This window comes from Oncorhynchus mykiss, chromosome 17, assembly GCF_013265735.2.
Source record: "Oncorhynchus mykiss isolate Arlee chromosome 17, USDA_OmykA_1.1, whole genome shotgun sequence".
Taxonomy (NCBI): Eukaryota; Metazoa; Chordata; class Actinopteri; order Salmoniformes; family Salmonidae; genus Oncorhynchus; species Oncorhynchus mykiss.
This window is the reverse complement of record NC_048581.1, coordinates 2074077-2088829: the sequence shown is the minus strand read 5'-3', so window position 1 is coordinate 2088829 and position 14753 is coordinate 2074077. Positions and strand designations below refer to the sequence as shown.

Sequence of the window (14753 nt, the reverse complement as noted above, 5' to 3'; positions counted from 1 at the left end):
AGGTCCATACAGCACGATCAATTTTGTATTTCCACTCGTTCAATTTGCAAAGAAAGGAATCTGAAAATTTAACCCTAAACGTTGTTTCAACCCAGTCAAGTCACATTTGTATGTACTCCTCAGAGATCCTAGAACGTAACCGGACTCCAGTATATCATTAGGGGTGTAGGATATTCTATAGGATACAACATTTCGGTCAGCGAGCGACGCCTTCATGTCATGCCGATGACGCGGCCCGTCTTCATTTGATCAAATCAAATGTATCTATATAGCCGTTCTTACATCAGCTGATTTATCAAAGTGCTGTACAGAAACGCAGCCTAAAACCCCAAACAGCAAGCAATGCAGGTGTAGAAGCACGGTGGCTAGGGAAAACTCCCTAGAAAGGCCAAAACCTAGGAAGAAACCTAGAGAGAAACCAGGCTATGAGGGGTGGCCAGTCCTCTTCTGGCTGTGCCGGGTGGAGATTATAACAGAACATGGCCAAGATGTTCAAATGTTCATAAATGACCAGCATGGTCAAATAATAATAATCACAGTAGTTGTCGTGGGTGCAACAAGTCAGCACCTCAGGAGTAAATGTCCGTTGGTTTTTCATAGCCGATCATTGAGAGTATCTCTACCGCTCCTGCTGTCTCTAGAGAGTTGAAAACAGCAGGTCTGGGACAGGTAGCACGTCCCGTGAACAGGTCAGGGTTCCATAGTCGCAGGCAGAACAGTTGAAACTGGAGCAGCAGTTTTAGTGCTTTATCCGGGTAGCCGGAAAGTAGTGCATTGCAGTAGTCTAACCTGGATGAATGGATACATTTTTCTGCAACATTTTTGGACAGAAAGTGTCTGATTTTTTGCAATGTTACATAGATGGAAAAAAGCTGTCCTTGAAACAGTCTTGATATGTTCGTCAAAAGAGAGATCAGGGTCCAGAGTAACGCCGAGGTCCTTCACAGTTTTATTTGAGACGACTGTACAACCATCAAGATTAATTGTCAGATTCAACAGAAGATCTCTTTGTTTCTTGGGACCTAGAACGAGCATCTCTGTTAGCTAGATAGCCAATGATTAACCTTGTGCGACAGGATGCCTTTTCCTTTTGGACAAAAATTATAAGAATATTGGCTATCTAGCTAGCTTTGTTTGACCCCGATTGGTGCTTATTTGACAAAGATACACACCCTGATCTCTCTTTTGACAAACATATCAAGACTGTTTCAAGGACAGCTTTTTTTCCATCTACGTAACATTGCAAAAATCAGAAACTTTGAAAACTGGTTGTTTTGCAAATGTTGAACTTATAAAATGGCTACTAATACTAGAAAAGCTCAATCAAAGTCCAAGTATACAGATTTGACGATGTTCTCGGCTCTAGGAAGAGTCTTGGTGGTTCCAAACTTCTTCCATTTAAGATGGAGGCCACTTTGTTCTTAAGGTCCTTCAATGCTGCAGACTTTTTTTTGTTACCCTTCCCCACATCTGTGCTTCGACACGATCCCCTCGACCTCATGGCTTGTTTTTTTTTTTTTTTTTTTTTTTTTTTTTTTTTTTGCTGAACTGTCAACTGTGGGACAGGGGTGTGTCTTTCCAAATCATGTCCAATCAATTCAATTTACCACAGGTGGAATCCAATCAAGTTGTAGAAACATCTCAAGGATGATCAATGGAAACAGGATGCAACCTGAGCTCAGTTGTGAGTCTCATAGCAAAGGGTCTGAATACTTATGTAAATAAGGTATTTATGTTGTTTTAAAATATGCCTAAAAACCTGTTTTTTTAGGTCCTCATTATGGGGTATGACACATTACTATGGTATAATCAAGCATGACCCAATACTATGGCAACACTAAGCATTAACTATTACTATGACGTCAACAAGCATGACGGATTACTATGGCAACACCAAGCGTGGAAGATTACTATGGCAACACCAAGAGTGACGGATTACTATGGCAACACCAAGCGTGGCAGATTACTATGGCAACACCAAGCATGACAGATTACTATGGCAACACCAAGCATGACAGATTACTATGGCAACACCAAACATGACAGATTACTAGTGCTCAGGAAGAATCATTATGCTTATATGGGGAAACAGGAGTGAAAAATGTAGAGGAGAGGTGATTAAGGGAGTGGGAACAGGTGTGGAGGGAAGGGGTGTGGCCTTTGGTAATTGGAGGCAATTAGTGTCATGTATGTAGGAGTGCCATAACCCTTCACAACAGTAAGTGTTGAAGATAATGGACCTATGTAATTAGTGCTGCACTCTCATGGAAGCCAATTGAGATTATATATTATATTATAACATTGGCTTAGCTAGGTTTTTTTAACAATTACTATTCTAGTTTATAATGTACATACTCATATTCAGGTCTAAGTCTAGAAATATTGTCTGTACATTTTTATGGCATTGTTTTCGTTTGTTTCTAAACTCCGTTACCCACTAGTCAGCAGCAGGCGATGTGAGTCTTTCAGGTGGCGCTTCTTGGGTGACGTATAATCTAGTGGACGGGACACATCTTCGACAACAACAACAACAAAGCTACCGATTCAACCCCTTCGGCAGCTTGCTAGCCAACATAAAACCGAAACATTGAAGTTCTTTTTAAACACAATCCTGTTAACGTATATACCAGTTAACTTAAAAGTAATTTGCTTGTTCAATTTGTTGAAATTTTTACTCAGCCTAGCACTAAGCTAGTCGCTAATGCAAACTAGCTAACAACCCCAACCATGAGCTCACTAAACTATTCCTCCCCTGCTAAAGAAGATGATGTCTGCTGGGCGGAGAGAGAAGCTCTGGGGCTGAACATTGTCGTGAAAGAGGAGGATATTACAGTAAAAGGAGAGGAAGAAGCTTCCAGAACGATAAAGGAGGAAGATCATGTTACATTTGGAGTGGAAGAGGGGATAGAGGCTGTCACAGTGGAAGAGGAGTGGGTAGAAGATTTCAGAATAAAAAAGGAAGAGGAGGAGGATGTTATAGTGAAAGAAGAGGAAGAACCTTCTAGCGTGGAAGAGGAGGCTATCTCAATAAAAGAGGAGGAAGACGTTTTGGGAGTGAAAGAGGAGGAGGAGACTGAAAAAGATCTGATTAACACCAGTAAGTATAGCTTATTTTGTCCTGCAGATGCGCACAAAAAAAATGAATAACTTGTGGGGAACTGTTATTTTGACACGAGGTAAGCAGAGAGGAAGTGTCTCTCCAAAACACCCATGTTTGTAAAGTATGTTTAATAATATACTATCATATACAAAAGTATGTGGACACCCCTTCAAATTAGTGGATTCAGCTATTTCAGCCACACCTGTTGCTGACAGGTGTATAAAATCGAGCACACCGCCATGCAATCTCCATAGACAAACGTTGGGAGTAGAATGGCCTTATTGAAGAGCTCAGTGACTTTCAACATGGCACCGTCATAGGATGGCACCTTTCCAACAAGTCAGTTCGAAAAATGTCTGCCCTGCCAGAGATGCCCCGGTCTACTGTAAGTGCTGTTATGTATTTTTATTTAATTGGGGATCCCCATTAGCTGCTGCCCAGGCAGCGGCTACTCTTCCTGGGATATATTATGGATCCCCATTAGCTGCTGCCCAGGCAGAGGCTACTCTTCCTGGGGTTTATTATGGATCCCCATTAGCTGCTGCCCAGGCAGAGGCTACTCTTCCTGGGATATATTATGGATCCCCATTAGCTGCTGCCCAGGCAGAGGCTACTCTTCCTGGGATATATTATGGATCCCCATTAGCTGCTGCCCAGGCAGAGGCTACTCTTCCTGGGATATATTATGGATCCCCATTAGCTGCTGCCCAGGCAGAGGCTACTCTTCCTGGGATATATTATGGATCCCCATTAGTTCCTGCCAAGGCAGCGGTCCTTAATATTTCAGCTATAAGGTATAGGGAGACACTTAGTCCTTAATTAGGTCCTTAATATTTCAGCTATAAGGTATAGGGAGACACTTAGTCCTTAATATATCAGCTATAAGGTATAGGGAGACACGTAGTCCTTAATTAGGTCCTTAATATTTCAGCTATAAGGGAGACACGTAGTCCTTAATTAGGTCCTTAATATTTCCGCTATAAGGGAGACACGTAGTCCTTAATTAGGTCCTTAATATTTCAGCTATAAGGTATAGGGAGACACGTAGTTCTTTAATTAGGTCCTTAATATTTCAGCTGTAAGGTATAGGGAGACACAGTCCTTAATTAGGTCCTTAATATTTCAGCTATAAGGTATAGGGAGACACATAATCCTTAATTAGGTCCTTAATATATCAGCTATAAGGGAGACACAGTCCTTAATTAGGTCCTTAATATTTCAGCTATAAGGTATAGGGAGACACATAGTCCTTAATTAGGTCCTTAATATTTCAGCTATAAGGGAGACACATAGTCCTTAATTAGATCCTTAATATTTCAGCTATAAGGTATAGGGAGACACGTAGTCCTTAATTAGGTCCTTAATATTTCAGCTATAAGGGAGACACGTAGTCCTTAATTAGGTCCTTAATATTTCAGCTATAAGGTATAGGGAGACACAGTCCTTAATTAGGTCCTTAATATTTCCGCTATAAGGGAGACACGTAGTCCTTAATATTTCAGCTATAAGGGAGACACGTAGTCCTTAATATTTCAGCTATAAGGGAGACATGTAGTCCTTAATATTTCAGCTATAAGGTATAGGGAGACACCTAGTCCTGTGATAGGTCCTTAATATTTCAGCTATAAGGGAGACACATAGTCCTTAATTAGGTCCTTAATATTTCAGCTATAAGGTATAGGGAGACACGTAGTCCTTAATTAGGTCCTTAATATATCAGCTATAAGGTATAGGGAGACACGTAGTCCTTAATTAGGTCCTTAATATTTCAGCTATAAGGTATAGGGAGACACATAGTCCTTAATTAGGTCCTTAATATTTCCGCTATAAGGGAGACACGTAGTCCTTAATTAGGTCCTTAATATTTCCGCTATAAGGGAGACACGTAGTCCTTAATTAGGTCCTTAATATTTCAGCTATAAGGGAGACACATAGTCCTTAATTAGGTCCTTAATATTTCCGCTATAAGGGAGACACGTAATCCTTAATTAGGTCCTTAATATTTCAGCTATAAGGGAGACACTTAGTCCTTAATTAGGTCCTTAATATTTCAGGTATAGGGAGACACGTAGTCCTTAATTAGGTCTTTAATATTTCAGCTATAAGGTATAGGGAGACACGTAGTCCTTAATTAGGTCCTTAATATTTCAGCTATAAGGGAGACACGTAGTCCTTAATTAGGTCCTTAATATTTCAGCTATAAGGTATAGGGAGACACGTAGTCCTTAATTAGGTCCTTAATATTTCAGCTATAAGGTAGACACGTAGTCCTTAATTAGGTCCTTAATATTTCCGCTATAAGGGAGACACGTAGTCCTTAATTAGGTCCTTAATATTTCAGCTATAAGGGAGACACGTGGTCCTTAATTAGGTCCTTAATATTTCCGCTATAAGGGAGACACGTAGTCCTTAATTAGGTCCTTAATATTTCATCTATAAGGTATAGGGAGACACGTAGTTATTTAATTAGGTCCTTAATATTTCAGCTGTAAGGTATAGGGAGACACAGTCCTTAATTAGGTCCTTAATATATCAGCTATAAGGTATAGGGAGACACGTAGTCCTTAATTAGGTCCTTAATATTTCAGCTATAAGGGAGACACGTAGTCCTTCATTAGGTCCTTAATATTTCAGCTATAAGGTATAGGGAGACACATAATCCTTAATTAGGTCCTTAATATATCAGCTATAAGGGAGACACATAGTCCTTAATTAGGTCCTTAATCTTTCAGCTATAAGGGAGACACGTGGTCCTTAATTAGGTCCTTAATATTTCCGCTATAAGGGAGACACGTAGTCCTTAATTAGGTCCTTAATATTTCAGCTATAAGGTATAGGGAGACACGTAGTTATTTAATTAGGTCCTTAATATTTCAGCTGTAAGGTATAGGGAGACACATAGTCCTTAATTAGGTCCTTAATATATCAGCTATAAGGTATAGGGAGACACGTAGTCTTTAATTAGGTCCTTAATATTTCAGCTATAAGGTAGACACGTAGTCCTTCATTAGGTCCTTAATATTTCAGCTATAAGGTATAGGGAGACACGTAGTCCTTAATTAGGTCCTTAATATTTCAGCTATAAGGTATAGGGAGACACGTAGTCCTTAATTAGGTCCTTAATATATCAGCTATAAGGTATAGGGAGACACGTAGTCCTTAATTAGGTCCTTAATATTTCAGCTATAAGGTATAGGGAGACACATAGTCCTTAATTAGGTCCTTAATATTTCCGCTATAAGGTATAGGGAGACACATAGTCCTTAATTAGATCCTTAATATTTCCGCTATAAGGTATAGGGAGACACATAATCCTTAATTAGGTCCTTAATATATCAGCTATAAGGGAGACACATAGTCCTTAATTAGATCCTTAATATTTCCGCTATAAGGTATAGGGAGACACATAATCCTTAATTAGGTCCTTAATATATCAGCTATAAGGGAGACACGTAGTCCTTAATTAGGTCCTTAATATATCAGCTATAAGGTATAGGGAGACACGTAGTCCTTAATTAGGTCCTTAATATTTCAGCTATAAGGGAGACACATAGTCCTTAATTAGGTCCTTAATATTTCCGCTATAAGGGAGACACGTAATCCTTAATTAGGTCCTTAATATTTCAGCTATAAGGGAGACACTTAGTCCTTAATTAGGTCCTTAATATTTCCGCTATAAGGGAGACACGTGGTCCTTAATTAGGTCCTTAATATTTCCGCTATAAGGGAGACACGTAGTCCTTAATTAGGTCCTTAATATTTCAGCTATAAGGTATAGGGAGACACGTAGTCCTTAATTAGGTCCTTAATATTTCCGCTATAAGGGAGACACGTAGTCCTTAATTAGGTCCTTAATATTTCAGCTATAAGGGAGACACGTGGTCCTTAATTAGGTCCTTAATATTTCCGCTATAAGGGAGACACGTAGTCCTTAATTAGGTCCTTAATATTTCAGCTATAAGGTATAGGGAGACACGTAGTTATTTAATTAGGTCCTTAATATTTCAGCTGTAAGGTATAGGGAGACACATAGTCCTTAATTAGGTCCTTAATATATCAGCTATAAGGTATAGGGAGACACGTAGTCCTTAATTAGGTCCTTAATATTTCAGCTATAAGGGAGACACGTAGTCCTTCATTAGGTCCTTAATATTTCAGCTATAAGGTATAGGGAGACACATAATCCTTAATTAGGTCCTTAATATATCAGCTATAAGGGAGACACATAGTCCTTAATTAGGTCCTTAATCTTTCAGCTATAAGGGAGACACGTGGTCCTTAATTAGGTCCTTAATATTTCCGCTATAAGGGAGACACGTAGTCCTTAATTAGGTCCTTAATATTTCAGCTATAAGGTATAGGGAGACACATAGTCCTTCATTAGGTCCTTAATATTTCAGCTATAAGGTATAGGGAGACACGTAGTCCTTCATTAGGTCCTTAATATTTCAGCTTTAAGGTATAGGGAGACACATAATATTTAATTAGGTCCTTAATATATCAGCTATAAGGGAGACACATAGTCCTGTGGTAGGTCCTTAATATTTCAGCTATAAGGTATAGGGAGACACGTAGTCCTTAATTAGGTCCTTAATATTTCAGCTATAAGGTATAGGGAGACACATAGTCCTTTAATGGGTCCTTAATATTTCAGCTATAAGGTATAGGGAGACAAGTCACCCTAATGGCTCTTGTGAGTCTCTCTGGATAAGAGCTAAATGACTAAAATCTGTTCTGATTGAAATCTCTCCACATTTTGTGTCCTTTATTATTACAACTAATGTCTGATTTTGTGACATTTGGTTGAAATCTTGACTTTCAGTTTCTTTTCAAATGAGGAAAAGAAGGACAGAGGACAGAGGACAGAATCAAGACAACCAATTATAATTTTGATTTGGATTAAACAACCTAAAATGCTGAGCTCAGGTTATTGAGGGATCTATTCTGGATTAAACCTCAGAGGAAGACAGTTTTATCATGTGCAGGACTTATTCAGGTCCCTGTTTAGTATTTACCTAAATACACTGTTTGTCTTTGGCAGGAGAGAGACGACACTCTCACTCTGACAGCAGGAAGAGTACTTCAGGGGAACAAGACCTAGAGACGCCCAAACCAGTGAGACCACACCAGTGTCCCCACTGTGTAAAGAGTTTTAAGTGGTTATGTTACCTAAAAGAACATGAAAGAATACACACAGGAGAAAAGCCTTTCCAATGTTCCCAGTGTGATAAAAGTTTTACCCAATTAGGGAGCCTGAAAATACACGAGAGATCACACACAAGAGAGAAACCTTACCACTGTTCCCACTGTGAAAATACTTTTTTCTCATCAGGGGACCTGCTAAAGCATAAAAGAATACACACTGCAGAGAGGCCCTACCGATGTTCCCAGTGTGGAAAGAGTTTTATCCAGTTAGGGAACCTGAAAAGGCATTTGAGAACACACACAGGGGAGAAGCCCTACCACTGCGCATACTGTGAAAAGATATTTACCCAGCTAGTGAACCTAAAAAGGCATGAGAGGACACACAAAGGTGAAAAACCTTTCCAATGTTCCCAGTGTGAAAAGAGTTTTACAGAGTTTGGGAGCATGAAAAGACACGAGAGAATACATACAGGGGAGAAGCCTTACCACTGCTCCCAGTGTGAAATGAGATTTTCCTCATCATGGTGCCTAAAATCACACAAGAGGACACACTCAGGAGAGAAGCTTTTCCAATGCTCTCAGTGTGTAAAGAGTTATACCCGTTTAGGGGACCTGAAAAGACATGAGAGGACACACACAGGATGAGCCTCATCACCGCTCCCAGTGTTGCAAGTTTTATCTGGTTAGGGAGCCTGAATAATACACTCTGAAGAGAAGCTTTACCACTGCTCCCACTGTGGATTTAAACTTACATGGTTAAAGCAACTGAAAGAGCATGTAAGTCCACACCTGAGAGAAACGTTATCAATGCTCCCAGTGTGGAAAGAGATATGAAGTCAAATTATAAAAATCAGACTCAAAAATAAATGTGTTTTTTTTATTTCAACACATGACCTGAATATGGAGTATGTCAGAAAGAATGTAGATGTTCTGTGATTAAATTGCCCATTTTAAACTCACACTCAGTGTGTATCTGTGTGTGTCGTTCCTGGAGCCCTACAGAGGGGTATACTACGACACGAGATAGAGGAGATGGTGGAATAGAGGCGATAGAGATAGATGGTGGAATAGAGGAGATGGAGATAGATGGAGGAGATATAGGAGATGGAGATAGATATTGGAGATAGATGGAGATATAGGAGATGTAGCTAGATATAGGAGATGGAGATAGATCGAGGGGATATAGGAGGTGGAGATAGATAGATGGGGTAGAGGAGAGGGAGATGGAGATAGATGGAGGGGTAGAAGAGATGGAAGTAGAGGAGATGGAGATAGATAGGTGGTAGAGGAGATGGAGGGTTAGAGAAGGTATAAGAGATATAGAATATGTAGTTTGGAAGGTGTCCTTAATGTTATGTACACTCCCAACTGGTAAAAAAGAATTAAGAATAAAACATGAGTTGATCACCTGCAGTACCACCGTGGACCACAGGTTAGTACTCTAGGTAATGCAACGAGGCTACAGTTCAATCCAATGGAGAAGATAGGCATTTTTGACATCATACTTTTACATCAAATTGATTAAAACAAATAAACCAGATGAAATAGCATCATGTGATTGTTCTGGGGAAAAATACAAAGTTGGGTCAACCCTTTAGACTGGTGCAAATTGTCCTGTGTGGATTGGGCCAAGATGTCAATGTTTCTAACAGAAGAAATATAAAAAGCACATGACCATGGTAGCAATTTAAAGATAACAATTTGGAGAGCATTGGGAAATGATCAGACCAAAGGTAAGGACTCAACGCTTCCCCTGACACAAGACTGAATCCTAACATTAGAGAGGTGAGGACTCAACACTTCCCCTGACACAAGACTGAATCCTAACATTAGAGAGGTGAGGACTCAACACTTCCCCTGACACAAGACTGAATCCTAACATTAGAGTAGTGAGGACTCAACACTTCCCCTGACACAAGACTGAATCCAAACATTAGAGAGGTGAGGACTCAACACTTCCCCTGACACAAGACTGAATCCTAACATTAGAGTAGTGAGGACTCAACACTTCCCCTGACACAAGACTGAATCCTAACATTAGAGTAGTGAGGACTCAACACTTCCCCTGACACAAGACTGAATCCAAACATTAGAAGTGAGGACTCAACACTGCCCCTGACACAAGACTGAATCCTAACATTAGAGAGGTGAGGACTCAACACTGCCCCTGACACAAGACTGAATCCTAACATTAGAGTAGTGAGGACTCAACACTTCCCCTGACACAAGACTGAATCCTAACATTAGAGAGGTGAGGACTCAACACTGCCCCTGACACAAGACTGAATCCTAACATTAGAAGTGAGGACTCAACACTGCCCCTGACACAAGACTGAATCCTAACATTAGAGAGGTGAGGACTCAACACTGCCCCTGACACAAGACTGAATCCTAACATTAGAAGTGAGGACTCAACACTGCCCCTGACACAAGACTGAATCCTAACATTAGAGAGGTGAGGACTCAACACTGCCCCTGACACAAGACTGAATCCTAACATTAGAGAGGTGAGGACTCAACACTGCCCCTGACACAAGACTGAATCCTAACATTAGAGTAGTGAGGACTCAACACTTCCCCTGACACAAGACTGAATCCTAACATTAGAGAGGTGAGGACTCAACACTTCCCCTGACACAAGACTGAATCCTAACATTAGAGAGGTGAGGACTCAACACTGCCCCTGACACAAGACTGAATCCTAACATTAGAGAGGTGAGGACTCAACACTGCCCCTGACACAAGACTGAATCCTAACATTAGAGTAGTGAGGACTCAACACTGCCCCTGACACAAGACTGAATCCTAACATTAGAGAGGTGAGGACTCAACACTTCCCCTGACACAAGACTGAATCCTAACATTAGAGAGGTGAGGACTCAACACTGCCCCTGACACAAGACTGAATCCTAACATTAGAGAGGTGAGGACTCAACACTGCCCCTGACACAAGACTGAATCCTAACATTAGAGAGGTGAGGACTCAACACTGCCCCTGACACAAGACTGAATCCTAACATTAGAGTAGTGAGGACTCAACACTTCCCCTGACACAAGACTGAATCCAAACATTAGAAGTGAGGACTCAACACTTCCCCTGACACAAGACTGAATCCTAACATTAGAGAGGTGAGGACTCAACACTGCCCCTGACACAAGACTGAATCCTAACATTAGAGTAGTGAGGACTCAACACTTCCCCTGACACAAGACTGAATCCTAACATTAGAGAGGTGAGGACTCAACACTTCCCCTGACACAAGACTGAATCCAAACATTAGAAGTGAGGACTCAACACTGCCCCTGACACAAGACTGAATCCTAACATTAGAGGTGAGGACTCAACACTGCCCCTGACACAAGACTGAATCCTAACATTAGAAGTGAGGACTCAACACTGCCCCTGACACAAGACTGAATCCTAGCATTAGAGTAGTGAGGACTCAACACTTCCCCTGACACAAGACTGAATCCTAACATTAGAGGTGAGGACTCAACACTGCCCCTGACACAAGACTGAATCCTAACATTAGAGGTGAGGACTCAACACTGCCCCTGACACAAGACTGAATCCTAACATTAGAAGTGAGGACTCAACACTGCCCCTGACACAAGACTGAATCCTAGCATTAGAGTAGTGAGGACTCAACACTTCCCCTGACACAAGACTGAATCCTAACATTAGAGGTGAGGACTCAACACTGCCCCTGACACAAGACTGAATCCTAGCATTAGAGAGGTGAGGACTCAACACCTCCCCTGACACAAGACTGAATCCAAGCATTAGAGGTGAGGACTCAACACTTCCCCTGACACAAGACTGAATCCTAGCATTAGAGTAGTGAGGACTCAACACTTCCCCTGACACAAGACTGAATCCTAACATTAGAGGTGAGGACTCAACACTGCCCCTGACACAAGACTGAATCCTAACATTAGAGAGGTGAGGACTCAACACTGCCCCTGACACAAGACTGAATCCTAACATTAGAGGTGAGGACTCAACACTTCCCCTGACACAAGACTGAATCCTAGCATTAGAGTAGTGAGGACTCAACACTTCCCCTGACACAAGACTGAATCCTAACATTAGAGAGGTGAGGACTCAACACTGCCCCTGACACAAGACTGAATCCTAACATTAGAGGTGAGGACTCAACACTGCCCCTGACACAAGACTGAATCCTAACATTAGAGGCGAGGACTCAACACTGCCCCTGACACAAGACTGAATCCTAACATTAGAGGTGAGGACTCAACACTTCCCCTGACACAAGACTGAATCCTAACATTAGAGGTGAGGACTCAACACTTCCCCTGACACAAGACTGAATCCTAACATTAGAGAGGTGAGGACTCAACACTGCCCCTGACACAAGACTGAATCCTAACATTAGAGAGGTGAGGACTCAACACTTCCCCTGACACAAGACTGAATCCTAACATTAGAGGCGAGGACTCAACACTGCCCCTGACACAAGACTGAATCCTAACATTAGAGAGGTGAGGACTCAACACTGCCCCTGACACAAGACTGAATCCTAACATTAGAGAGGTGAGGACTCAACACTTCCCCTGACACAAGACTGAATCCTAACATTAGAGAGGTGAGGACTCAACACCTCCCCTGACACAAGACTGAATCCAAACATTAGAGAGGTGACGACTCAACACTTCCCCTGATACAAGACTGAATCCTAACATTAGAGAGGTGAGGACTCAACACCTCCCCTGACACAAGACTGAATCCTAACATTAGAGAGGTGACGACTCAACACTGGTGATTTCGTGTGCCTTTTACATTTACTGTAGTTTTTGCAGCATTTGTCAATAACAAACTCTGAAATACTGTGGATACCAGTCAGTCATTCCATTGCACTTTTATGACTCAAGGAAAGAGCCTTCAACTATGAAATTGAGCTTTTTGGAGCTCTCCTAGTTGTGCCGTTGAGGAACTGAAAGGTTGTAGTTTTCTGTTTGGCACACAGCCCTACGTCCCCACAAACACACAGTATCTGTTGTTTACGGAATCCCAACAAAAATTCCATTATGAAATCGTAATCAGGTGGGCCACTATTGACAACTTATTCTATTGCCAACATGACCAGCTAATATATAAAAGAGGGTCTTACAGTGTGAGGGCTTTGATTTACAGCAAGCCTCTTGATTTACAGCATGCCTCTTGATTTACAGCATGCCTCTTGATTTACAGCATGCCTCTTGATTTACAGCATGCCTCATGATTTACAGCATGCCTCATGATTTACAGCAAGCCTCATGATTTACAGCATGCCTCTTGATTTACAGCATGCCTCTTGATTTACAGCATGCCTCATGATTTACAGCAAGCCTCATGATTTACAGCATGCCTCTTGATTTACAGCATGCCTCTTGATTTACAGCATGCCTCTTGATTTACAGCAAGCCTCTTGATTTACAGCATGCCTCTTGATTTACAGCATGCCTCTTGATTTACAGCAAGCCTCTTGATTTACAGCATGCCTCTTGATTTACAGCATGCCTCTTGATTTACAGCATGCCTCTTGATTTACAGCATGCCTCATGATTTACAGCATGCCTCTTGATTTACAGCATGCCTCTTGATTTACAGCATGCCTCTTGATTTACAGCAAGCCTGTTATAATATCACCTACCAGACCATGTTATAATATCACCTACCAGACCATGTTATAATATCACCTACCAGACCATGTTATAACATCACCTACCAGACCATGTTATAACATCACCTACCAGACCATGTTATAACATCACCTACCAGACCATGTTATAACATCACCTACCAGACCATGTTATAATATCACCTACCAGACCATGCCTCTTGATTTACAGCATGCCTCTTGATTTACAGCATGCCTCTTGATTTACAGCATCCCCCTCACTCAGAAAACACATAAAATGCAAACATTTACGGGAGGGATCATGTAGAGTTTCCATTCAGGTCTTTCTGTCTAAACAAACACTGTTTGTCTTTGGCAGGAGAAAGACTAGACTCAGTGAAACCCCAGCCAGAGACATCCAAACCAGCTAGACGAAACCACCACTCCCAGTGTGAAAAGAGTTTAACCATTAGGGGGCCTGAAATCACATAAGAGAATAAACACAGGAGAGAAGACTTTCCAATGTTCCCAGAGAAATCATTTTATTATGGAGTTATGGAGCCTGAAAACACATGAGATGACACACACAGGAGATAAGCCTTGAAAGAATCCACACAGCAGAGAAATATATCTTTCTCCCCAAAAATATTTACCCTGAAATATCACCAGGGAAGAGTGTGGAAAGAGATTTTGCATATCACATACAGTGTCTTCAGCAAGTATTCACACCCCTAGACTTGTTCCACATTTTGTTGTGTTACAAAGTGGGATAAACATTTATTTAATTGTCTTTTTAGTTTTCAACGAAATACTCTGTAATGTCAAAGTGGAAGAGAAAAAAATAAATGTCTTGATTAGATAAGTATTCAACCCCCTCAATCAATAAA

At 41.1% G+C, this 14753-nt stretch overlaps 1 protein-coding gene across 2 annotated transcripts; it reads left to right on the top strand.

Annotated features, from left to right (window-relative positions):
• The first annotated feature begins 1681 nt into the window (after positions 1-1681).
• Positions 1682-14674, top strand: LOC110493350 (zinc finger protein 239). 2 transcript variants are annotated; one of them, XM_036948579.1, is made up of 2 exons: positions 1682-3097; positions 14246-14674. In XM_036948579.1, exons 1-2 carry the CDS (start codon positions 2728-2730, stop codon positions 14356-14358), a joined length of 483 nt encoding a protein of 160 aa, XP_036804474.1. In that variant the 5' UTR covers positions 1682-2727; the 3' UTR covers positions 14359-14674. The 2 variants fall into 2 exon arrangements, with proteins under 2 accessions (XP_036804474.1, XP_036804473.1); XM_036948578.1 differs by lacking the exon at positions 14246-14674 and adding an exon at positions 8142-8912 and having other exon boundaries at positions 1690-3097.
• Positions 14675-14753: the final 79 nt, after the last annotated feature.